Genomic DNA, 27,356 nt, shown 5'->3' on the forward strand with positions numbered 1-27,356 from the left:
AACTAAAAAAGAGAAATATTTTTTAAACTCATTTACAACATGACTGAGTTTTTTTTTCTTGATAGATAAGTTTCTTGCTCAGAAATTTGTACTTCCAGACGTCAACAGATAAAGTGTGATTTAATCTGCTAAAATGACGTCAGTTTTTCAACAGAGCAAGGCGCGCGGGTAAGGGGGGGTCGGGGGCGGGAAGTGGATGTTTCGTTTGACCAATCAGCAGCGAGTTATGCAGATGAGCCGTTGGTCCGTCAATGTGGTGAGCAGCAGTCTGGTGTAGAGGAGTAGAGAGAAGCGGTCCGGATTCAGTGAGATACCTACGTGCATGTTTCTTCTGTCTGTCTATAAAGCTCTGGATGGCTGGTTAACCACGCTCAAAATTACACGACAGGCAGTCCACAGATGTGAAGCTCTTTGGTGTGATAATACGGATTAATTTCTCACTTTTACTGGAGTCACGGAGAAGAGAAGCGAGATGAAGTACAAAGTAAGTGAAGCGGTACAGGTCGATTCTGTCCTGTTTATGTCTCCTGGTATTTATAACTTAAGTACAACCAACAAGCTCCTAAGAAGGTTTGTGAGATGAGCGGACGTTGGAGCTTGAATAGTGACACTTGTAAACTTTGGATTCAGGCGATAATGTGAAGTGCACCCGGGTCTGTCTAAAGAGTGTTGTTAAAAAAGGGGAAACCGCAAGAGAGTGAAGAGTCACTCTTTGAGTGACACATCTCTAGTTTGTATGTGTAATTGCTGTCATTTCCCCGTAACCTGCCTGTCTTTCTACCCTCGGGCTACGTTTACTGCCATCACAGGGGCGTAAATACGGTTTGAGGGCAACTAAGTCATTGCCCCGTGGCACCCTGCCCCCCTTTGCTAAAATTAAAGGAAATAATTCTTAAAAATTATGTTAAGATGTAGTAGATGTAGTCATCCTTTTTTCTTCGTCCAAAAGTCACCTATTTTGTGTAGATCTTTTAAATTTAAGTTTCTATTTGGTAGCTATAAAAACTCTGAGCTGCATTGGATTATTATTATTATTAATATTATTATTCGTTACGACTAGCTTTGTATAAAGGTGATATGAACAAAAAACGTGAAATTTGAAATGTAGAAAACAATTCCTAATAGATAGATACTAAATTTGACATATCAAGGCTCCTGTGAGGAATTTTCAGGTTGTGCTTTTGGCACCCCCTTGTGAACATATCTGTTTGTGTCATTCATGTAAGCTCTGCTTTCAGACAAAAAAAAACCCTTCTCTGTTATTTTAAATGTTAAGCATTCAATAAGTGCTTTAAATCTGGCATAACATGCCTTGTCTGACATTTTACCTATGTGAGTGACAACATGCGGATAAAGTGATGAACAAGTAACAATCATTTTTCTCTCTGATGGCCTGGTTTGGTTTTGTAGGTCATATAGAGTCATCAGTATTGATAGCAGTCTCTGTTTTATAACAGGTTAAAAACTCCAGTTTTAATATAAAATACATGGTGAAAAGGAAGCGGTAGCTAACTTTTTCAATTCCCCTTCTATGAATGACTTCATTTCCCCCCCCCAAGGGGAAAGTCTTTTTCTGGCTTATTGAATTAGTGAAATGACTCAAACATCATTATACTGATGCAACAATCCTGCAACTACAACATAATAAAGAGAAAGCTTCTTTGGAATAAACAGCAAAGTGAAATCTGAGGTTGACACACTTTTAAAATACCAAAACTGTTCTACTTTTACTGTCATGCTGTATTACATCCCTGACTTCCACTTTCATTTACAAGTGAATCATAAAATTCCCGAGATGCTCTGATCAGCCCTGATCTAGCAAATCAAAGCCTCTGTTTTATGTGTCAGTATTAGTCACTGAGGTTTGTTCATTTGATTGGCAGCTCACTTTCTATTTCAACTAAAGTACTGGAGGCTTTCCATTGTCTTTTGTAGATGTTGACATGTTTCCTTCTCCTTTGTGAATGTTCCTGAGTTTTTAAATATTTGGGAAACACAGTTTGTTCTGCCTCACCATATAAGGAAACTGTACTCTCTCATGCAAAACTGTGCTAAGTGTTTGGATGACTCAGGGCTTTGGAGGGCTGTGGCTTCAACCCCTCACTGGCTGTTTCCAGAAGTGTGAAGTAGCTGTTTTTCCAGACTTTTGGCCCAGAGTCTGGACTCGAGCTGGAGGCTGTGTTTGGGTCTCTGCGTGTACTGGGCTTGGTGTCACTGTTGAGGAGGGTGTGGTGGTGATTGGAGGGCGTCCACGCTGTGTGTTTCTGCGTCATACTCCTAAACTGACTCATTGTCCTGTTTAGTACACAGCTGGCAGAGCAGGGTGGGCATAGCACAGATTTGAAACAGCTTTGACCATGACGTATTGATCACTGCTGTCACACTGATCAGGAGATTGATCTGTGGAGGCTAAAACAACTGTGATTTGAAGCTGTTATCTACCTTTACCCTGTCTTTCTGACGTAATACTCTGAACATCTTTGTTTGCTTTTATCGCACTGATAGACAGGGCATGCGGAGGGCCCTTTCCCGATGATAAACAAAGGTGAATTATGCAACACTATTCAGAGTACACACATTGGATAGCGAGAAGAAAAGAGTGAAATCAGGCCACTAAAGAGGCCTCGTCTTGGATCGACTTACCCCATTTCTATCCAGTTAAGAGTGTTAAATAATTCCAAAGAGAACTCTGTCCCCTATCAGATATCAGCATTCACTCTTGATCTCAGCCGCTCTGAATAATTCACAGCTATATTAAGCGATTCTCTCCTCCCAGAGTCTAAATGCTTCAACTGAAGCTTAATGAGGTCGCCCCGGAGGTTGGCGCCCCAGCCGTCACATGTCCTGGGGTGAATCTTGCCAGACTCAGCCTTCCCGTTTGCGTCACTCTCACCTCTCTACAGGAACAGAGATGGTTTTCTGACGGGTGTTTGGGTGTGAAGGGGGCACCTCTAACAGGTGACCTAGCAGTAGCGGCAGTGAGGTCAAAGAAGACAAAAAAAGAAGATGCCAGAGGGAGTTCGAAGGAATAGTTCAACATTTTTGGAAATTAGCCATTTCCCAGTCTGTGGGAATATGTAGCTTGGCTTAGCATACAGGCTGGTAGGAAAATGGCTAGCCTTGTAATATTCAAAGGATATAGAATCATCTTTTAGCACATCTGAAGCTAACATAACTTTTATTTTACACAAAGAAAAAAAAACTTTTCTGTTATTATTAAGGGACTATGCTAACCTCATTTGAAGCTACTGCTAGCATAAATGTAGCTAAGTTTTACTTTTTTAGATAATTTTGCCAGAGGTTGTACCAAAATTTTATTTAACACGTTAGTTTACATAATCGATTTCTTTTCCCTGTTTCTGTCTCAATGGCTCTAGGCCTGTAATTAGCATCACTTAGCTTAGCTCAGCATAAACAGTAGAAGAACTGTGCAAAAGCTAGCATGCGGTTATTCAAAGGTAACAAAACAATTCCTCCAAGCAAGTTTATTACAATTTAATGATGTGGTTGTACTATTGTTGAAGATAAGCTTATAGCTAGCATCCTGTTAGCTTAGCATTTGATCAGGAATCAAAAGTAAAACTTAACTATTATTAAGAGTTTAACTTAAAGTTGAAACTTCATTTTTTGTGATAAGTCTCAATTTGTTTTCACATCTTTTCAGTGATTATGCTAAGCTAACTGTCCCAATACCCGCTGTAAATTTATGAGATTAATATCAATTATCCCCTAACGTTTAAGAACGTATTCCTAAAAAAGTCAAACTACTGCTTTCATTTTGTTTTGACACAACTTCCTAAACAAAAAAGATTTAAACAGTTTTTGGTTTTGCATTTTTGCCCAGTGACTTTCACAACCTTTTAGCCCATTCTTCTGTAGCTGACGTAACTGATTCAGAAATAGCTTTACAACCACAAAGAAGAGTGATTAGGTGAACCCAAATCTTCGCCAATATGTGTGTGTGTGTGTGTTATCCTTAGTGTTTCTCTTTTTTATGGGTTCAGGTTCCAGGCGCTGGTCCAAAAAGTAAAAAATGGCTGGAGGAGAGTGGGGCAGACATTGTTCTGAGAGGGAGGAGGACGAGGATCTGTGATGCTGAAAGGGGCCTGCGGAAAATGAAAGAAAGAGGAAGTTGTGGGGGGAACAAGAGGGCAAACAGAGTTGGATGTAAAGGGTGGAGAGTTTTTTGGGGGGGATGGGAGCATGGAGGTCGAGGAGCGCCCCGTGAGAATGGGAGCATTCCAGGCGATTGTGCGTGGGAAGGCTGTTTCGGAAGATGCACATGATTGTTTCAAGGTGCCCCTTTACATCGGTAATGAGTCTGGCGGCAAGGCACACCGGGATACTGCAGCTTTTCTTCTCCTGGGTGTGCACTGGGCGACATTTGTATTCTCCTGAAAGAAAACCAGGCAAACAATCCCTTTCCCTTGCTTGTTTAACCTTTTTAGAAGCCTCTGCAAGTTTTAAGCGCACTCCTAAACCGTAAAATAGCTTTTCCATGTAGCTTTTTCCTATTTTCACAAGCCATCCCGTAGACCATTTAACCAGCACACTGCCTGTTAAAATGTCGTGGTATTTTCATGCTGTGACTCTGACTTATTTCAGCGTTTTTCTCAGTGCAGAATTACTCGCCTCTGTGCTACATCTTTGCTCCTGTGCAGGATTCTCAGTCTGCTTGAAGGGCTTCTCCCCCAGCGAGAATGAATAGCCCCCCACCCTCCTCCATCCCCCTGCTGCGCCCTCGCACCATGAGCCAGCCATTAACATTTGAAAACGGTCAGCAGGGAGACAGACTTTATTGTGTGTTCATTTCAGCCAAAGAGACAAATAGGCAGAAGGAGAGAAAAGGAGGGGTGAGAGTCTACCCAGCATCACCAACAATGCACATAATCATTTCCATGTTTGACCTTTGGCGGAAATAATTCTCGCCACCCTGTTCCTTCCCCCTGAGGAATGCCAACTATTCTGCAGGGTCATCTCTAAAGATGTAGCAGGCTTCTGCCAGCTTCAACGACCCTGAGGAGAGTGTCGTCGTGGCAGATAAGAGGAGGCACAACAGCTGGGAGCGCTGGGATAGAAAAGTGTTGACATACCAGTGGATACAACCCAGACTCCGTTGTTTGTTTGGCCGACTGTTTGTGATAAAAGCTACTTCTCCAATGTCACAACAGCATTTTTAAAACAAAAATATCTCCATCTGGACTCTTGCAATTTGAATACTCAGGGAAACAGAGTTGGTTTTCCATTGGCATTTGGTTGCAGAAAACACTACCAACTAAAGAAAAAAGCAAAGAGTAGGACAAGATTTCTGAAAGCAAGCTGGAAATGTTATTGGACATCATTCGAGTTAGGCAATCAGCAAAGAAAATAGGAAGATCTACTCAGAAAGCAATCATGGCCTCTACATTAGTGTTTCCGAAAAGTCTCCTACCGTTTCTGAAATTTGGTGAGTGGTGAATGGCTTTTATATGTTGTACCATTTCATAGCTTTGAATAGGCTAGGTAGTTGAAGTCGTCAGTGAAAACATATCTTCGATTTTTGAACCAATTTTTATAACTAAATTGATGGATAACCCAATTGGGAATAACATGAATGACATTAATGGCATGGCTAATCATAACAAAGTTGTAAGTAAGCCCAAATTGTTTGTAACATGTTGTGTCCAATCTGTAGTACAGCCTCCAGCCACTAGTCAGTGCTGCGTCTCTGGGTAGTAGCTATTGCCACAATGCTGTAGAACTCTACTATAGGGCTAGGACAAAATTCGCAATGCCAATCTATATCCTCATCCCGGGGGTTGAATATTTATATTCTCACTAAATAAATAATGCACTTTAAATAGCTTCCTCCGCAAATTTGACTTTCACTGTCAGTACTCCAAAACTCCATTAGATGGCAGCAGTGACAGAGTTTACTGACCACAGCTTAATACCACTGTGTATGCTTTGTACCAGAGGAGAGCAGTTTTCACAAAAGTCTATTGTTTGGCCAAGTATTGCATATCATATTGTATGGTACTGTGAGTTACCCAGTATGACATACCCCTACTTTACTACCTGGATGTAAATAACCGCAGATGAAAGTCAGCACCTTTACTGTGTTGCGGTTGCGGCTAGTATCCCTATCCACGCCTGGCAAACCAATTTTCACGATCTTCAGTCGCAAAATCTTTAGCGATTAGGGCTGAACAATTTTGAAAAATAATCCAATTGCCATTTTTCAGACCAATATTGTGATTGCGATTTAGCATACCTTATTTTGGGGTGGGGGAGTGGAGGCGTTTATCTTCTGCATTGTTCACTTAACACAAGTTTAAAGTATGAGAAACATGACAAAAGATATTGTTAACATTTAAACAAGTCTTTTTTGCATTTCTTTATTGAAAAAAAAAAGAAGAAGGAACACTATATAATTTTACTGACCTCAAATTGTCAGTAACAAGAGTAACAAACCATAGCATCAAGGGGTATGGCACTGCAATCTAATGGATGGATCTTTGTTGCTCACAGGGTTTTATTTTTTTGCCAGAAAAGAAAACAGCATTTTGACTTTTGCTGGTTTTAAGGGAGAACAAGTACAAGTTACTACATTCCCTCAAGGTCTGTGTACATGAAACTTTATTTTTTTACTAATTGCAGCCCTTGCTATTTGAAAATTGCATTCTGTTACATTGCAATGTCGGTTTAAAATCGATTAATTGTTCAGCCCTAGTAGCGATACAAAAATGATGCTCTGTTTTTACTGTAATCTGAGTATTGGCTTACTATAAGACTCTTCAGTCAATCAGTATTCCAATTCTTACTGAAACGACTTTAAAATTTGTTACTTTGGAACATCCTATGATGGCATTCAGAAAATGCTTTAAGGTCGGTCAAAGGTTGAGTTTTGCTTTGGACTGCCACAGCTTCTGTAGCTGGAAATAAACATGAGGAACACATCCTAACAGCTGAGCAAAATTAGTCAAGATTGACTGTTTTTCTAATTATTACCTGTTTTAATAGGTGATTAAAAGCTAACCAATCCTAGCATCTCAAAGGCAATGCTTCACAGCTTTTGTTAGACTCAATGACAGAATATAATCTTATTTGGTAAAAGTTTAACCAATTTTTGGCATATTCAAAGCAGAATAATGCTACTTAGTGGTTTTTTAAATAAAAGAATAGTATTAGCAATTCCCACGTTAAATGATTTCAAATATGAGTGAGATCCAGCCCTTATCTCCTCTGACCACAGAAATAACAGAAAATACATTGGAAGTATCATCAGTATTTGTTTCCTAAGCACTTAAGTATTAAACGAGTGGATCTTTCCCTCCTATTAACAAAAGACTTCTCTTTTATCTCTGATACCCTTCAGGCTACAAAGAAAAGAAGATGGCAGCCTCTGTCGTTCGGCCTCTTTGTATCCATGACATCTTTACGTAGCGTGAAATCAGGAAGACACTGAAGGGAATCTCCATCTCATTGGCTATTCCTATATGTAAAACCACTCAATGTGGCCCTGCAGAGATACCATGAGACATATTTCACATTTCGGCTATTCCCCCCTGGAGGGATTAGCTCCCGTCTCTGGGGGTTACCACCATGCACTCTTGTACCCTCGTTTGGCATCAATGCCCGGCTTGGAAATAATCCATGGCTCTCCTCTGCCAACACTTCTTGGCTGGGGCCCCTCGAATACCATCCACACTGTTGTTTTTGTGTGTTGGCGATGTTTTTGTGACCCCTTGGGTGTGGTAAATTGCTCTTTTAGGGAGAAGGTCAATGTCAGCCGCAGAACAAAGTCTCCAGAGCGAGCAGAGATTCATAGCTCGGCTCAGACACTTCAGGAGTCCTCTAACTGAAGGACGGTTTGTCTCCCTGCTGCTTCAGGATGAATGAGCAGAATATGAGCGGCAATGTTGCACAATATGTTTACCCAGCAGCTCTTTTGGCTAGCAGAACTTGATACACATTTGACAGAAAACCTCCAGTGTGGTTTTCAACTTTAATTATAGGTTCTGCTTGTCATTGAGGAGGGACAGGGTCAGCGTTAGCCTGGATCTCTTTGGGCTCTGCAGGAAGTGCCTCAGGCTAGGGAAGGGCATGATGTCAAGTTACCTTCTAGTTTATTTCACGGTAAGAACAAACGTGATGAAGCAGTGAGTAAAGAGGAGGAGGAGAAGAGTCATTTATACCAAGAATTGACTTTAATCACTTCCTTTGTCTTGTTGTGTCTTGTTCATGCTTTATTCCAAAATCATTTCCCTGCAGTCATTGGCTCATCTGTCTGATTGGAAAAAAAAAAGTTTGTTTTTTGTCATCTCCATGTGCAGAATGTGATCTCTCTTTATCAGATGTGCATAAACTTTGCATAAAAACCTTCAAAGAGGACTAAAATTTTGCACACTTTTGCACAACTCAGCTATTTTGACTCAGGTTCAACCAGGCATGCCTTTCAACTAAACAAAAATCTTAGCTAGAGATGTTTTCAAGCATCTGTGGTTTTGTCACAGCTTGCATGAAGTGTGGTTAGACGCAACATGGCGCATCATTTCCTGCCAGAGATATGGTCGCCAGCCTTGCTGTTGCTGTTTGGATGTTTTCAGGGTGTGGAGATTTCACTGGCAGGGCTGCACCTCATGAATCACAGGAGAGAGAGGGAAGGTGGTGGGTGTCATATTTACACTGGGGGCACAATAGCCTTTTATTCAGCACCCAGCTGAATGAATGAAGACTTTTTTTTTTCTTATAGCCTAGAGGTTTTAAGTGTATGTGGTTTTTAATAAGTGAATGTAGCAATAACCAGTCAGAAAATGTTGAAATGGTCTGTGATGAACCATTGCATCAACATGATGTGATCATTTTCTGTAGTATTCAGTAAGTGTAAGGGCTTGTGCTTCTTCCTCTGAATGTTGGACAGGAAACTTAAATGTATGCAGAAGAATTTCAGTAGCAAAAGAAAACAAAAAAAACAAATACTTTTGTAAAAAAAAAGCCAGATACAACATGAAAGATTTTTGTCGATAAAAAAAATTGTGTATGTATACATTAAAAAAGTAGTCCCAGTGATTTTGACGGTTAGCATTGGTGGATTTTTACCTTCATTGTAGCGACTTAAAGTTGCTCTCATCTGAAAACCTCCACATTGTTCAGCTGAATTAGCATGCTAACGAAGCTAATGTTTTAGCCACAGTGTTCACCAATACAGTGCTAACGGAAACTCACATTTTTAGCAATATGAAGCTAAAAGAAACACAATGTTATTGGTATAATGCTATCAAAAACTCACATTTCCGTTTTAATGATGCTAACAGAAAATAATGTTTTACCAAAAAATGCAAACAGAAAGAACGGTTTACCAAAAGATGCTAACAGACACTCACTGTTTTACCAATATGATGCAAACAAGAACTCACATTTCTGCTTTAATGATTATAACAGAAACTAATGTTTAACAAAAAAATGCTAACAAAAAAAACGGTTTACCAGTAGATGCTAACAGACACTCAGTGTTTTAACAATATGATGCGAACAAAAACTCACATTTCCACTATAATGATGCTAACAAAAACTGTTTTACCAAAAAATGCTAACAGAAAAAAAACAGTTTACCAAAAGATGCTAACAGACACTCACTGTTTTAACAATATGATGCGGACAAAAACTCACATTTCCACTATAATGATGCTAACAAAAACTGTTTTACCAAAAAATGCTAACAGAAAAAAAACAGTTTACCAAAAGATGCTAACAGACACTCACTGTTTTACCAATATCATGCAAACAAAAACTCACATTTTTACTGATGTGATGCTGACAAAAAATCAAGCTTTTACTGCTATGATGCAAACAGAGGCTAATATTTTACCAAAAAAATGCTAACAGAAACCAAGGTTTTACCAATACGATGCTGCCTTACAGTGTCAACAAGCAGAAGCTAAATGTGCCATAACTATTTTTTGTGGGTTGACTTGACATGATGTGATTGTCTCTGACTTTGCTCCAATTAGCGAAAGATGTAAGCCTTAAAGAAAAGGGAGTTTGGCCAGTATTAGTCATCATCACCCTAGGTAGCCATAAGATTAGTAAAAAGTCATGTAGTAATCCAAAAACAAATTTTAATGTACTCGTATGTTTTGCTTTGTCTGAAAATAGTCCATAAGAATCCCATCAAAGTAGTTCTAGTTAAATGTTTCTGTCAAATGTCATCAGTTTGTTTACCAACAGTTTGCCTTTAGTCTCACTTCATCAGTATAACCACAGGACTGGAATAAAATATTGATTTGTAAACCACTTTATTGCATCTCTTCCATGCCACTGCAGCTGTGTCATAAACATTGATCTATGGCTGCTTGCACAATCAATCAGTCAGTCATTGTCTGGTATTTTCAGGTCACGTGTTGAATGTTATCTGCTCATAATAAAAGAGTTGTGACATTTTTCCACTGAACTCTTTCAGAAATTGAGGCGGTGAGGTTTCACCAAGCCTGCTGTGTAATTATGTTAATACACGGCCACTGGCTCGTAAAGAGGCTGTAATCAGAGGGTCAGCCTCCCTGAAAACTGTCCAAATGAAGAAATTACCGTGCACCCCGAGTCCTGAATCGCTTCCCATGAGCCCTTCACACGGCCCATTTATTTGAACTGGCTCTCACCCGCAGCAGGCCGCACTCCCAGGAACGGCTCGTAAATGTCATCAGGTCCTCATTACCGTCATTACTATAATTATTTTCTATATTTAACCAGCAGAAATGAGGCCAAATGAGTGTGCTGGTTCGCCCCTTTTTCCGCGGAACCACCCCGGGACACGTGTTGCAGTGGTACGGCCCTAATTTTCACACGAGGTACGGCGTTATTCTCACAGTCAGAGCAGGTTTGTTTATGAAAATCAGGGCTGACGCATTAACCTGTGTGTGGTTGATTTTTTCTCTAGATTTCATGTACGTGTAAATGTGTTTGCCAAAGCGACCTTCATTTATCAGTAAATGGATGTGATCCCAGAGCCACAGAGCTAAAAGCACTCTCACTGAAAGCAAAGGTGGGACCTTTCAACAGGCAGGCTGTGGAGTTACATAAGTTTTTATTTCTGGCCCGGTCAGCGCAGGCTCTCCACATGAATGAGAGGACATTTATACTGTTTGTGCTAAGGCGAGACGCTGGAGGGGAAAAAAAAGAGTGTTGTTGACGTAGAGGTGCATGAGTCAGAGCAGAGAGGGGCTCAGACAGCTGGGTCTGCGGTCCCAGGTGCAAATGTGGACGTCTCAGCTTTGCAAGATTTCTCACTCTCTAATGACAAAAACAGATGAGGCTGTGAAAGGGTTTCTTATTGCAGAGGACGGTTTGGGACCCAAGAGACCCTGAAATATAAGATTAATGCATGTCTTTGAGAATTAAATACTTTCTTTTATCTTATCTTCATGGCAATGTTGTCTGGACACGGTCTGTTTTTACGGCAACTATGGCTAAGTTCGTTAGCTTTATATTTAAAGTCACAGTAGCTGAAACCATTTGTTGAGTCCAGCAACTGTTCTGAATCTATTTTTTTTTACTATTCGATCATTAGATAATTAAATAATCTTAATTATTATCTAGTTAATTCCAGTTCTGTGGTCATTCAAAATATTAAAATTTTTAACACAGAGGCAGCGGGGAAGCAGGAAGACACTGCGGCAACCATACTATCATTCACAAAAAGTGACAAAATAGCCATAGTTTTAATGTTTGAGATTGTTTTTACACATTTTTAAGCAAAGAAAATAGAAAAATATACAAAAGTAACTCCTATCCTTGCTTCTGGCCTGAAATTTACAGGTAAGAACCATAAAAAAAACTGTTACCCAGTCAGTGTGCTCAGATCTGCCAGCCTGGTATTTATTTAGATTTGAGGTCATAACCAGAAAAGCTTCCAGGAAGCAGCCCAACGCCTCGCCGACTCATAACAGATCACTTCCTGGAAGCTCATCTGTGGCAGCAGCAGAAGGGGCCTCGCCTGCCTGTCGGCCTACTGACAAACTGCAAACACATGTGTTTATAGGAGGCTCCGTGGTGAGAGCTGGAGTCATTTGGTTATGACTAAACTCTGTTTACATCTTGATATCAGACGCTTGGTTTAATATTCAGTTTCACCTGCTGAGATGAGACCTAAATGAAAACTCAACAACAGGAGCATCACTTCAAAAGGAGCTGCATGTTCAGAGTGTTAGCATTCAAAGCTAACAGATTATTTGATTTACACTGCCCCTCAGATTAACTGTATCCGTCATCCTGTTTGAAACTGGCTTACAGTCACCTGTGACTTGCTCTTTCCAGGGTGTGATGTTATAAAGTGATCATGATTTCCTTGTCTTTACGCTCACCTCACCACAAGTTTAGCAGCAATAAAACCAAACCACAATGAGAACAACTCTGTGAAAATGTGTCAAACGGATCCTTTCTGGGGTCCCTGTGGTCTGCAGACTCACAGCTGCAGATGATGTTGGTGTTTCTCTGTCCCACAAACTCAAAAGGTTGACTGACATCTGAAAATGTCTACACGAAGATGAACTAGGCTCTATGTATCTATGTTGACATTGTTTGGGGTGTAGAATGGTCTTAAATTTAATAATGTTTTTGTTGTCATGGTTTTTTTTATCCGAAACTTTGAGTCTGCATTCAAGGAGCTGTAAGGAGTTTCTAAGTGATCTTTATAAAGTTTCCCTTCTAGATAAAAGGCCCAATTTTAATCCACACTTTAAAATGACATTATTAGCACCAATATAGGTTATTTTGAAATGCTAAAATTTACTGCTATTTAGCGTTTTTGGATGAAACATCATGAAAATGGGGCCTTAAGTCGTTTATTTAAGAAATAAAAGGAAAAAAATAGCAAGAAAAACGTCCCAAAAAAGCCAAGAACCAAGAATAAACAATACATCTTAAATTCTGAGGTGTTTGCTGAGGGGACATTAAATTGTGAGTTTGTTTTGTTAGTCTCAGAGGTGTTAAGCGTTCCTGAGAAACAAGCGTGTCAGTGCGGTTTAGAGGACGGATGCTGGGTCTCAGTCTCTCATCTCTCGCCTCTTCCCTTCACCAGTATGTATCCTGTGCAGAGCGTGCAGATGAGAAGTGGTTTTCAGAACCTGTTTCATGAGTGTAGGAGTGCACACATGTTGGTTTGTGATGTGATGGTGTGGTTGGCAAATGCATGTTTTGGCTACTGGTTGCAGAGATCTCTAGAGCAAGTTGAGACGTATGAGGCTGTGTATGTGCTGACCTGTGTCCAAGAGGTGGTTAATCTCTGCTTTGAGCATCAGATGCTGAGCAGGTGTCAGCATCAGGACCACCAGCCTCTTTTAAGTCATGTATACGTGTCAGGTAAAAGGCCTCTCAGATTTCATTTGATTTACCTCCTCAGATCTGAGTTGTCCGTTTTCATCCATTTATCAGTAATTTTATCATCATGAGCATTTTTGAGACGTTGTGATCAGGGCTGCTGTAAAGATAAGTTTCATATGTTACTAAATGTGCTTGTTCTTTGTTTTGGTGGAGTGACCTCTTTGTGTAGCTAACCAACATGATGCAACTAACAGAGGTCATGTTTCTGTGGATTGAGTTTTCTAATAAATGTGCTTTTTGAAAACATCTTGAATCAGTGTGACTCGTACTCGTTTTGAATACAACTTGGAAAAACTACAAATTCATATGGTTTATGCTTTTTTTGCTAGTGATAACAGCAGTTACTCATCAAAATGAAGAACGGAGATGAATGGCATCAAGTAGAAAAAAAGGAGAAGAAACATGGTTGTAGAGAAAATCAAAACACGTCATGCTGCTACTTCAAAGAAACACGGTCATAAACATTAACCGAATCGCCGGATAGATCCCGGTGTCTACAGAATATTTTAGCTTGACATGCCCAGAGCTTGACAGACTATTCCTCTGATTTTTGGCGCCAAATCACCTTTTGTTTGTTTACACTCGTAAACTTTGTGTTAAGAGGGTTCTGTGCACTTATTGGTCAGCACCACTGACATCACAGAACATGTCGTAGAAGACCGAAAGTCAGAAAAGTCAAACTTGCCCAGACTGGGATGTAACTCAGCGTCTGCCAGATCAGGTATTAATAATGCTAAGAACCTATTGGTTAGCTAAATCAGCAATGTTCAGGCAAATGTTGCTCCAAGATCTAAGATTAAAAACATGATAATGATCCAGCATTAGATGTGATTTCTCTGCTGCAAGTTTCATCTCTAAAATCAACATCTTATGACCCAGACTGCATTTTTTCAGACTCTAATTGGAGCTGCAGTTGTAATCAGAGTAATCAGCATTTAGTTTCCTCATGGATGCCTCTGCCAGCCTTGATCAAATTATTGGACTGAGCAGACATCCAGGATGGGCTCCCATCGGGCAGCGCTCACCTCTCTGGGTCACGGTCGAACTTGTTGCTGCTAGCTTAGCTGGTGGCCCTGGCAGGAGTGATTGTGATGGTGTAATTGTGCGTTGGGTGTTGCTGGCTAATGGCCCTGACAGACAGCACCGTCAGACAATAGCCAGGGAGCCCAGGCCCCGCAGAGAGAGATAACGATGTGACTCGTAGAGAGAGTTTCACATGGGAACTCGACGTGTCGGAAAGAGGAAGGCCAACGAGGGTTCAAGACAGATTCTAACCAGCAGCAGCCACATGGTGGGCTTCCTCATTCCCACAGTGAGCTACTGCAGGGCGAGGCGGATATAACGAAACAAAAATACAGACTCTTCTTTCAAGTGATCCTCACTGTGTAAAAGCATTTCTTTATGGTCCAAATGTGCATAAAGCTTTCAATATGCTGAGGAATCACATTTAGTCATCTGCTCAGCTCTTTTCATTCAGTTTGCAGGAAAGTGAGCTGGATTAAATCAGCTTTAAAAGTGACAGCCTGGTAAGATTTAGAGTGTGGTTCCTACCCTGCTGTTTCTGTGCTGTTTCATCTTTATTCTAAGACGTTTGTATCCACTTTACTGCTGAAGCAGAGGAAATAACAGCGCAAAAAGCAAAGTGTTTTTAAAGTTTACAAGAAGCCATCTGACCAGGAAGTGGTGCTGCAAAAATAAAGACGTGTGGCTGTTTGCATGGAAATGAGACAAGCTTGGAAAACAGAACAATAACTACTCCACCCTCCCTGTGTATGTAACAGTAAGGTGCCCTTGAGCAAGGCAGTTAATCTCTTATTGTGCTAATAGAGCTTACATAGATTACAGTACAGGGCTGTTGTTGTGTAGGGGAGCTCCCACACGATTGAAGTTTATTATCTGAGTGTAAAGCGTCTGAAAAGGAGTATTCATGCTCAGTTAACTCCCTCCCTGGGTGAATAAAGGCAAAAAGGAAAAGATTGATGCATTTACTGAGGCAATTAGTCTTAAATGGCTCTCTCATACGTACAAGTGGCACACTCTGGGGCTTTTTCTATCTCCAGAATCTGTGGTTTTGGAGTCATTATCCCTCAGCCCTCACTGGCCCTTTAGATAACTGTGCCCTGGAGCAGGGCGCAAGCTGAGAAAATCCCATCAAGTTCAGATTGGTTTGAAAGACATCTGGTGTGGAGCTGGAGGCTAATGCGATGCTGAATGCTAATTTGAAGAGCAGAGAGACGCTCACTAGAAAGTCATTCTTGATAAACTTTGAAAACTGCCATTGAAGAGTCGCCTGTTTCTGTTTTTGTGCTAGGCTAGGCAAGGTTGTGGCTCAAATTACAAAGGCTCTGCGTGGATTTTATGAGTGACCTTGAAATAGTTACTTCCACCAAGGAGGTTACGTTTTTGGGAGAGTTTGTCCGTCTGTTTGTCTGTCAACTACATAACTCAGAAAGTAACGAATCAACGGATCTTGATGAAATTTTCAGGAAATTTTCAAAACGGGATAAGGAAGAAGTGACTACATTTTGGAGGTGATCTGGATCACTGTCTGGATCCAGGAATTTTGTAAAGGATTCTTTATCAATGTGAGATAGGGCCGGTTTCACCATATGTGTATATAACTCCATGATAAATGGTCGGGTTGCTTTGCAAAACAATACAAGACAAGATCACTATAATTGCAAAAGATGCAAAAGTACGATCCAGATCCTGGCAACATTCTGGTCACAAAGATCCAGAATATGAAATATGTACTGGGTCATCATAATTTTCAACAGTGCCAGGTAACAAATCATCGTACAAACCTGCAACTAACACCAAATTGTAGAAGACAGTCTGCTGAAAGGAAGTATAACATTAAAATAGGACTAAAGTGTTGATGACAATCACAATATGCTTGGTGTAGGTCTGCGCTCTCTGAGTGCTTTTCTAGTCTTTATATATTTATCTATTAATGAGTTAAATGAGAGAGAACACAACAACATGAGAGCACAAATCTATTTACATCATGTGGACCAGAATGATCGAACACGGGCTAAGCTACGCTACAAACTGAGCTTGAAAAGTTTGCTTGTTGTTTTATTTTAAACAATAGCTCTAGGTTGCTACAAATGAATCAAAAATGTTATCTTGAACAAGATAAGTTAAGTTAAAAAGAGGACCCACTATCCGTTCATTTCCTTTCAAAACAAATGCACAAACTGGTGGGAGTCCCATCTTTACGACAGAGGGTGATGGTGCTCATGGGAATAAAACGCTATTTATTCCGGCCACGGGTGTCACTGCAATCAATGTAACATGAAAGCCCTCACAGCACCTTAAATTAAATTTGGAGTAACTCTTGGCAAAGAAGCAACTCATCAATCCCTTCTCTTCTTCTTTCGTAGAACCTGATGGCTAAAGCGTTGTATGACAACGTGCCGGAGTCCCCGGAGGAGCTGGCCTTCCGTAAAGGGGATATCCTGACTGTCATTGAGCAGAACACAGGAGGCCTGGAGGGCTGGTGGCTCTGCTCGCTGCACGGCCGCCAAGGCATCGCTCCTGGAAACCGCCTGAAACTGCTGATCGGACCCATGTTTGAAGCCCAGTCGCCTGCTGCAGCAGCCGCCTCCAACGCCGCCCAGTCCTCCCCTCAGAGCTCGGCCTATCAGAAGCAGCCTGGTTCTGGAGGTCAGGGGATCTACCAGGTGCCACCATCCCTTCAGAGTCCACAGCAACAGGGTCAGCAGAGCATCTACCAGGTTCCCCCTGGACAAGACGTCTACCAAGTGCCACCGAGGAGCACGCTAGCAGCTGAAAACACTCCGAGCAAGGTAAGACAAAACGAAAGACAGACTCTTTTAAAAACTGTAAATTATGACTACCTTCATCATCCTGTCATTTAATCCAATCAACCTTGGAAAGCTAGCAGAAAGCAGCATGCGTGTTGTGTATTTAAAGATCTTACTGTTTTTGTTTTACATCTGTCAAATCAACCAGATACAACTGTAGAGTGGAGGATAAAAGCATGTATGATATTAAGTAAAGACGAGTTAAGTGATAGGGAATTTATTTTTCTCTGACCTCTTGAGACCGGTCTTTGAGATCAGAGAGGATTTATAACATAACCCCTCTCTGGTGGGTGTGGTTTACTGATGAGTGTGGGTATTAGATGTGATAGAACATGGCATCAATGCATTTACACCGTGACCTGTTCTCCTGCATGCCTGCCACGACTCCCATCATTGTGATCACACACACACACGTGGAGCAGAGTGGCTGCAGAGATTGTGGGTCTGTGATGTGAGATGTGGACAGGGTGTGCCGGGCCTGGCGCTCACCACAGAGCAGGGTAGTGTTTTTGTGCAGGGCTCCCATTTGGCTTTTCTTGTATATTGGCACACAGCGTGCAGCAGTGAGGGCAGTGAGCATGGGAGAAACCTGTGGAAAAGCAAACAGCACTGAGCTGTTTTTTGGGGTTTGGTGGAGCCCAGCTGCCTCAAAGTAGATTTTCTGTATTTAACTGCTGTAAACAGGGCGGCTGGCATACGCTGGCATGGGTCTTTACAGTGTGGATATAAATACAATCACTCAGGGAGAATGACCATTATATGTGATGCAGAATTGTGTTTTTATTGGCTGTGTGGCCTATCATTTGGAGCGTATATATGTCCAACTGCCCTAGAAAATACAGCCTGTGTCAGCACATGGGAAAAAACGGCTGCTTTGTGCTCACATTTGTTCTGATTCATAGGCAAACAATAGAACAAATACTATTCAATTTGTTCATATTCATCTAAAACTCTGAGATTTAGTAGGAATGAATGTTAAAGGTGATATCATACATGTTGTGCAGACTCAATGGCTGGGACAATAACATAGATAAAGGAGATGAGTGGTGTGTGGTGATACAAAGACTGACCACAGGGATAAAGAGCACATATTAAAATATCTAAAGGGAAAACATTAGCTGAGTCAGACTTCAGAAAAAGCTACAAAGCAAATAAATGTTTTTTTGGGAAACAGAATATAGTGCTACTGATTAAGTAAATGTTCAAACAAAATGTTTAAATAAAGAAAATGTATCAAAAATTAGTATATTTCCACCAAGTTGTTAGAACTTAATATATGTTTCTTTATATTAGTTAACTCTGGTGACTAGACATTGGCTGCTGCTAACGTTAGCCATCAAAAGCAGCATGTCACACCATTTGTATATGCTAGTTCATGTGTACGCTAAACACACACAAGTGTTTGGATGTCACATGATGTTTCTTAGTGTAAGCTATCTTTCAGCTACCATTAGCTAAAAAAAACTGTGTAAAGCAATTGTACCACATAAGCTCCCATTAGTGACCAGCTATTATTAGCCCCTCTTAGCAAACATCTGCTGCATATATTAGGCTAATACTAGCTAATGCTATTTTTCCATTTATGGTTGTTTTTGATGCTAACTTAAGAGTTTTAGCATCATTTGCTACTAAAAGAAACAGGGTGTGCATTGCTTTTTATAGCTAGCAATTGCTAACGTTAGCTGCCTTTGTTGTCCAAGTACAAAAACAAAAACAAAATAAGTTTTCAAAAACAAAAAGGTAAATACTATTGGTAAGAAATACTTGATACAATTCTTGAGAGTATAAAACTGAAATTAAATATTTAAATAGTTGGTGTCATTAAGGTGTCATTGGGAATTGTTTGCTTGAAAGGAAAGGAAAAAGGTTTGGGTTTATTCAAGCATAAAAGCAGTCCCAGCACCTCAAACACGATCATCCCTCCAGGAGACGGATAGTAATTATATGCTGGATGAGCTTTTAATATCCTAAGGTGTTTTTTCTCTAGTAAATCAGCTCCTGCAATCATGGAAATGAGCTAAGGTGTGCATTTTTCAAGGTAAATAGGCAGCAGGCGCCAGAGGCTTAGAGGATTTTGTGTGATTCAGTTTGTGATAAAGTCAGACAGAGCTGTGGGGCTGAGCGGGAAGACCTGCCAATCAACCTGCACAAACTGCACCTTTCTTTTCCACAGAAAGGCCTCAGGGATTTACAGAGAAGTGGCATTAAAAAGGATTTTGTGATTACAGGGAAAATTAAATGTGCTTCTAATGAGGGTACGTTCTGTGCTGTTATCATGTTATTGAAGGGATCGGATTGAATTTTGGACGCCCTTCCAATCTGTGGTTCTCGAAAGTGGTGCAATTTTCAGCGGTTGTTCCTGATCGACAAAGTAGAATGCTTTTGACTGTGTGTTGTACTTCTATGCGTTTAAGGAGTCCAGAAAGAGCTTGGTTGTTTTCCAGTGACGTCTAACTGCTGGACAGAAGCAGCTTCGGTTTCTGTGGCCACATTCAAGTCGAGGCCTAACAGCAAGAGCTGTAGTTAAAACAGCAAAGAGCAGTTTCAGGGAAAATGTTTTATCATCATACAGTGGAAGTTTACAGAGTTATTTCTGGCATCCAGGGTTTAATGTGTCCTTTCTGTTTTCACATATGAAATGTTAGACGACTGGAAGAATTTCTCAGCAATTTAAATCCATTTTGTACTTTATAATCTTTTTGGCAAATCTGAACTGATCCGCTTGGGTAAATAAAGTTTCAATCTCAAATCTTTTCGGGAAAAGAAGCCTTTATAAATAAACAATCACCTAGGATTACTGACTTAAACAGTTCGAATTCAGTTTCACTTTGAAACTCTATCAGCGGAGTATTTTTAGAGTTACTTTTGCAGTCCTGAAATCCAACGCCTGACCTTTGCCCTTGAGTTGAGTCCTGTTTACTACAGCTCGTCTCAGTGGAGCAGATATTAATGACAGAGCGTGAGCGTTGACTCATGCTGCATGTGCTGATGATGGAGCTGAATAGAAAACAGACATCTTCTTGTCTTTAAGTATGAGCACACACACAAGCACGCTTGCTTCCCCAAATGATTACGGGGACGGATGCACCCTGATTATCCTTCTCGTATTACTCCTGCAGAGAAAGGTTTCTGCACGAGCTCCTCCATGCGGAGTGTTAGACTTCCTCCAGAGCGTGTCCTCCTGTTTGCATGCCAACCCAGCAGTGCAAATCCAGATTGGTGACTGGTTATTTTCTCTTCATGTGGTGTGGTGCTCTGGTAAAAAAAAAATAAGGCAGAGGTTTGGCGCTCTACGCCTCTCTGGATGTTTGGTTTGATGCTGAAGCCTTGTCCCTGGGTGACCCTCAAGGGAGGGTGAGCTGAACAGCTGCCCCCAGCCCCCCTCACACCCCGGTTCAAGGCCTCGGTGCTGCTTTGAGCTCTCAGCCACACAAAGAGCCTCCTCACACGGAGGAGGCTCACACCGCCTTTTATCATTCTGCTCTCGAAGGGCCATTTTTCATCTCAGTCTGCTGCTCTTCTTCTCCTTCTCTGGAAGGTGTGTCTGTTTCACTGCATCACTTTCTTCTCACTTCTCCCCCCTCTGAGGTCACAGCGTTCAAAGATGGGTTGGGTTCAGAGTTCACAGATCTCCGCCTTACTTCTTATCTACTCCTACCAGACGGCTCTTTCATTCCTTACTTCCTGTTTCATGAGGTATGCTCCTTGTTTGGGCATTTCCTGCAGTCGCTGTGTCATACCCATAGATACAATCTGCTCATTGGTGCCGTAAAATAGGTGAAGCAGCAACAAAAGGCTTAATAAACTCCAGACAACTCAAGGAAGTGCTCTGATAGCTGTTTATGAGCCTTTAGGGTGTGCCATCTACCTTGATAAAGTCCCCTTAGGGGAGAAACCAGGTTGTGTGAAATGAATGGCTTGTTTGTTTGCCTCGGTCATATTTTCTCTGCCTAATCATGCACACGACAATCTCAGCAGCAGATAAGTGAGTTATTTCTTCCTGCAGCAGGCCGACTTCTTCAGACGCTTGTCCGCTCGCCATTGTCGCAGTGGTGATGAATCGCCGGCCCATGAGGTTTGACCGAGGGGGCGAGGTCATAAATCAAGTCCCACCAAAAGTAATCTGCTCTGCGGTGCGCATACTGAGAGGACTTTCTCCCCCTTGGAAGTTTAAAACGGAGAACGTGATGAATGAGCCGAAGAATAGAGGAGGGAAACGCTCTGCTGCAAGTTAACATTTAAGCAGCAGAGGTGGCAATTACCAAAACCAAAGCTGACTTTCAAATTCTTTTTAATCTTTCCAGCTGAGAGGGGTTCAAGTTCATTTCAAAATTACAATGAAAGCAAGAATGTGACATATTTCAGGGAAAAACAAGAGCGTTTTTGTGGTCGCACTCAAATTGAATAGCATTGCTGACCTGTGTCTTGACTGAACTGAAACTTTGACATTAAAGTTTCTTAATATAGAATCAATCAGTGTAAAATTTGGATAAGACATGTTTTTCAACCGGTTAATCTTTGGTGATTTGGTACTGTTGTCAAAGTTTCGAGTCATTCATTGTTGTAAGCAATCAAGATCAGAAGAATATCAATTGATTGTTTCTAAGTGGTTAATTTATGTACCGCAATTCAGAAGTGAAATAGGGACTCTGAAAACAGTTTTTTGGAGAGTAGGCCAGCCAAAAAAAAACAAAAAATAACCAAACTTTTGGCTTAAATTCTGACCTTAGATTTGGAATTCCACAATCTGTCTGTGCTGAATCAACAGATTAACCACAGACAGATTGTCCAGAGGGGGCGCCAAATCTACTACAACCTAAAAATCCTTTTCACAAGCTTTAAAATAGCTAATAACATCTAAATGTTATCATGTTTGGAACTTTTGTTCTGAATTTTAAGTTTTATTCTTTTTCCACTTATTGCTGCGAGAAAAATAGCCTTAGCCTTCACCTTTACTGTGAGTTATTTTTCTAGTGCGGTTTTATTAGTCAATTTCATAGGCTCATTTAAATCTAACTTCTAAGTTCGTTTATAGGGGTGTTGACAGAGAGAAAAAATAGGTAAATTCTTCTACCAACAATATTAGCATCGTCATCGTTAGCAAGCTTACAGTTTAGCATTATCCAAAAGCACTACCACTGTAGCCAAAGAGCTGCTAGCATGGTGTTTAAGCCGCTTTCTTATAAAAACAGTAGGATCTCAACTTCATATAGTATCTCTTTAGGAGAATGTAAGCTATGAATGTCTGTTTATCTTTAGTATTACTAGCCCATGAAGTAGCTTCTTTATTTGAAGAGGCTAACAGATGGTCTTGTTGGTGCTCTAACAAGTTTGTTCTGTAAAATTTAAAATTGTTGAATAATTTGTTACTTAAAGAACAATTCCAGTTTATATTTCTGTCTGGTGCCAATTAGCAACTGTGGCAGATTTTGTATCAGTATTGTTCGCATGTTAGCATTAGCATCTAGCTATGTGTACTGCCATGCACCAGTACAGCCTCACAGGCCTATTAACGTCACTGCAGACTCTTTGTCTTTTCCCTACGAGGATTAGGAGGTCAAAGAGACATAACTCATTTAATATAATCCTCATCCTTTCTCAGAAAACTGTCTTATGATATTGTTTTCTTAGAAAGTAAACACTGGATGTCAGACGCTTCTTTTAACATTACGTCTCTCCACATAATCACGCCAGCGGATTATGGAGGCAGCTTTGATCAGGGAGGATGAAGGATGATCCATATTAGTGCTAAAATCAGTGTGTTCTCTTTTAACGCTCCTCATTAAGCCTGCTGTCTGTTTGGGTTTAGCCACTTGGACGTGTTATGGAGCTGGCCGTAAGCCTCTCAGGAATCACCAGTTAATTACCTGCATTAATTAGTTTGGCACTTTAATAGGCTGGAGCCGCTCTGAGTGGCTGAGGGGGACGTTATTGAGCAGTTCTGAGCGGCGAAGGAAATGGCCCAAAACAGTGCAAGGGACGTTTCTGTGCTGTGATTCAGCAAAGCAGAAAGGGCACACCCTACATACTGCAACAGCTTTTACCTAATTTATGACTGATAGCATGTTAGACGGGCACAGCTGGTGGTGCTGATTCAATTTCCTTTTTGCCCTTGCTCTGAGCTGACGGAGCTGAAGGTAAAAACTGCGTGAGATCAACTTTATCAACCATCAGTGGAAAGGAGAACAAGAGACGCGATGAGGAAGTGTGGATGCATGGACATGCATGGATGAAACTGAGTGCCACTCCACTCAAAGTGCCATTGTGACGGTCTTTTATAACCCGAGCCCTTCGTGAAAAACATCTCATTAGCTTTGTTGATTTGTGTCAGCAGGCCATTAGCAGGGAGAAGTGGTTGTGCGTGCATGTATGGACTCGATGAAAAGGTGAAGAAGAGATGACTTCTTGTAAAATCTTCCCACGCACGAGTCTATACAGAGGTAATGGTGCAGAATTGAACCATGCACGGGTTGGAGATGAAAACATAATGATGTTAGATTTAGGGTCAGTGTGGGTCACTGAAACTGATTGTGCTCATCAGCATCAGTTCTAAAGGTTAGTAAAGTCTACTGGACAGGGTTTGTTTTGATTAAAAAGTGATGCTAGTGTAGGGTTTTGAAATATCTGTGGAGCTCAGAGCTACAGTGTGTGGCTTGGTTGTATTTGTCGAGGTAAACAGGATGCTTTGTGTGTGCGTGTATGTGTGTGTGGTGGTGGGGGTGTCATTTTTGCTTTCTATTTGATATGACAGCTGCAGAGATACTGGAAACATGGGGGTGGTTAATAAGAGAAGACATGCAGCAAATGATCACAGTCAAAATTCAAATCAATGGGGGCTGCAAAAAGGACTTTAGCCCTTCGTACATGGGGCGCATGCTGAGACCGCTAGGCTAGCGGTGCCCCAAGACTTTGATTCATTTCAGCCACAAAGATTTTTTTAGATAGTCTAAAGACACAAGAAGCATTAAGGTGCATAACATAATAGCTCATAAATGAGATTTGAAGGAGAAAATAAGAAATGGTGGAAAATAGAAAATAGAAAGTTGATTTATCTGGAAGTAAGTGAATGGAATTTTGCAACTTCTTCCAGGATGCAAAGCAAGGAGGTAACTGCTGGCTGGCATAGTGGCACCAAATTGAAGAATAAACTCATTTTGATGCTGATAATCTCATTCTAAAATGTGGATTTTGATCAAGCAAATATAGACAAGGCCAATTTTTACTTGACCAAAAACACAAATAAACTTACTCCCACCGAAAAAAATCTGATATCGGTCTGCATCCACGCTTTATTTAGAAAATTTTCAGTGCGTTACATTCACCTAAAAACACCGCTAAATAAGGCTCTAGTTCTCATCGTGTCTCTTCATCCTGGCAGACTACCTGCGTTTGATTATATCTGGCAAGCCGCACGTGCAGACTGATACACCAAGCGGCGAGCGTCTCATAGCCAGCTGGGGCTCTGCAGCGGAGGCAGCGCCGTTTTACGACATGCTGAGAACTAGAGCCTTATTTAGCGGTGTTTTTGTGTGAAAGTAATGCGCTGAAAATTCTCTGAACGAAGCGTGAATGCAGACCGATATCAGATTTTTTTGGTGTCCGTTTATTTGTTTTTTTGGTCAAGTAAAAATTGGCCCCGTCTGAGTGCAGAGGAAACCAGCAGAGGAGCAGGGAGGGGGTGTTTGATGCGAGTGCCCTGGGCTTCTGCTGCACAAAAACACTGCTGTAGGGGTAATTTCTGCCCTAAACCTTGTGATAGCTTGGTAAGTCTGTGAAAAATATGGGGAAATCATTTTCTAAGGGCCCGTGACTAACCGGAGCCCTGGAAACGTACTACAATATCTGCTGTAAGGAAGTGGTGGAGCCGGTTTAATATTTTGTTATGGGGCCAAAATCTGGCGGCGCCCCCGAAAGTGAGAGCAGACCTCAAGTGTTCTCAGAGTTTCTTGCGGTGCATGAAAACTTCACGCTACTTCTTCATATTTAGTTTGGTCTCTCAGGGAAGTAAGTAAACCCATCGAGGATGAAAAGTCTGTCATTCAAAACCAGCACAGAGATTTCAGATCTACAATGACGTATTCTACTTTGTTAAACGGTAATGAAGTCATGTAATTGTGAAATATTCTTCTGATTGTTCAGTCCTGCAGCGCTCGCTGAACGTCTTCAAAGGGAGCAATCATCATCATTTGATAGGACCTTCCAGAGAATATAAAAAGGTCATGAGGTAGTTGTTGATGTTATGACGACACCTCTCGGATGACTCTGTCGTTAAGCTGTAAAGTCCTACCTGAGTCTGCCAGGATGCTAAGTAAACACAGGGTTGCTGAAAGAGCCGTGAGTCACTCAGCATTACGCGTAGGTGTGTTAACAAGGCATCTATTTGGCTCCTCAGGGCACCAGTTTAAACCTGATCCCTCTTTAGTCACTGAAGGAATCCTTACAGCCTCCCGTCACCTTAGAGGGAACAAATGTTTGCTCAGGTCTGCCCTGCTCCTTATGATGTCATCACTCTTTAAAAAGAGCTGCCCACTCCACCGCCGCTGCCTCACAAACGCCAACCTCATTGGTAGCGGTAAATATTTACCCACCAGCAATTACAGCAGCGCCGAGCAGCCTCGGAGCAACAGCCTGCTGGGTAAACAGAGGGTGGAGATGGGAAATAAATGAGCAGTGTGCATCTGGCAGCGACTGAGACGAGCTGCTGATGAGGAGGGTTGCTGCTCAAAGCGATGACATGTACCTGCGGAAAAGGTCACCCAGGTCTCTGACGGACGCCCAGCTGCCATCTGGGTGTGACAGCTGAGCCCAGACTTCCTGTTATCGTCAGCACACAGGCGCAAACCACAAGAGACAGCAGCCAGTCTGGAGTGACCTTTACCAAGCGGCACTTTGTTGCTACTTAGCGATAGGCTAGCTCTACAGCTACTGTGTCGGGCTACCTGATCTTCATTTTTTATGCAGATGAATTGTGTGATAGAGTGTTAACAGCACTCAAGCCTTGCAAAAAAAAAGTTTTCTGATATTTAATATTTAATGTAAATAAGTCAGATGTCTTCTGCATAGAAATAATAGAAAATGTGCTTTTCTTGATGCTTCAGAATCTGCCTTAGAATAGTGTCATTTTTAAGATTTTTTCTTTATCTGGACACTTTAGTGATAGTTTCCTGTAGATTTACGAGGACAGTGGAAACAGGGATTTCAGATCAAGAATTTTGGCACAACTAAACAATGACAAATGTGTTAACAAATACACTTTAAATAAAAGAATATTGGATTAGATGATTGAAGCCTGAAGAACCAAGACATATTTGTTATTCGTTTAATAAACGTGATGTGTTTACAAGTGCTTTTGGGAAATGTAGTTCGAAAAACTAGACCACATATGACCCAAAAACTGATCTGAGGAAACATACACGGGCTGCGTACTGTGATTATCTTCTGTAGTTTCACTATTTGTTTTCCTTCACAACTTTAAAGGTCAGAGGTCAGAGGTGTGTTTTGGATTCATCACTACACTGTATAAACTTTTAAGTAGTGGAAACCTTTCTGAAATATCTTTGCACCACTGTAAGTTGGATGAAGTGTCTGAGCAACAGTGCGTGACAAGCCCCCGAAGCAGCGCTGCTATTTATTCCTCCGCTGGTTTATTTCAGATCCTGGTCCGTTGCGTTTTAAAGCCCAAGGTGTATGTTTCAGCTCCGAGCCCACAGGCCCTGTTGGGATGATGTATGCCTGGACAGGAATGCCAACAATGAACACCTTAAATCACCACGGCCTTGTTCAGATCGGACTTATGAAAACCATATGGACTACTGTTAGTCAGACTCCAGCTCACATGAATGGCATTCTTTTCCATACTAGGAGACGTACTCTCATTTTTCCGTTCCCCTCACTTTCCACCTCTGTTACCCTTTTTCATAAATCTCGTTTTTTAAACCAGCCCCCTCCTCCACTTCCACTTCTCCATCTCTTCTACTTCTCCAGAAACATTAATCCCGTTCTTAGCTGGCTGAGGTTACGGCTCCTGCTGCTCACGCTCCGATTAAACGTCTCCACAGTATCAGAAATGTAATAAGGATATTAACTCGGCTATAGAGCCACTCATGAGTGGATTCTGGGACTAAAGTCTTATACTTCCCCAGAGGCTTCTCATTCTGCCAGTAAGCCATG

General features: G+C 41.3%; 1 protein-coding gene across 1 annotated transcript in view; it reads left to right on the plus strand.

Annotated features, from left to right (window-relative positions):
- The first annotated feature begins 278 nt into the window (after positions 1-278).
- The window catches only part of nedd9 (neural precursor cell expressed, developmentally down-regulated 9), a 35,715-nt gene continuing 8,637 nt past the window's right edge, over positions 279-27,356 (plus strand). The window contains exons 1-2 of the mRNA XM_074687653.1: positions 279-484; positions 16,743-17,168. Coding sequence (XP_074543754.1) covers positions 473-484; positions 16,743-17,168 — 438 coding nt within the window. The 5' untranslated portion in view covers positions 279-472. The remainder of the gene's footprint in view (positions 485-16,742; positions 17,169-27,356) is intronic.

This window comes from Halichoeres trimaculatus, unplaced genomic scaffold (assembly GCF_033239565.1).
Source record: "Halichoeres trimaculatus isolate MK-OKI-2021-1 unplaced genomic scaffold, fHalTri1.1 fHalTri1_scaffold_14, whole genome shotgun sequence".
Lineage (NCBI taxonomy): Eukaryota > Metazoa > Chordata > Actinopteri > Labriformes > Labridae > Halichoeres > Halichoeres trimaculatus.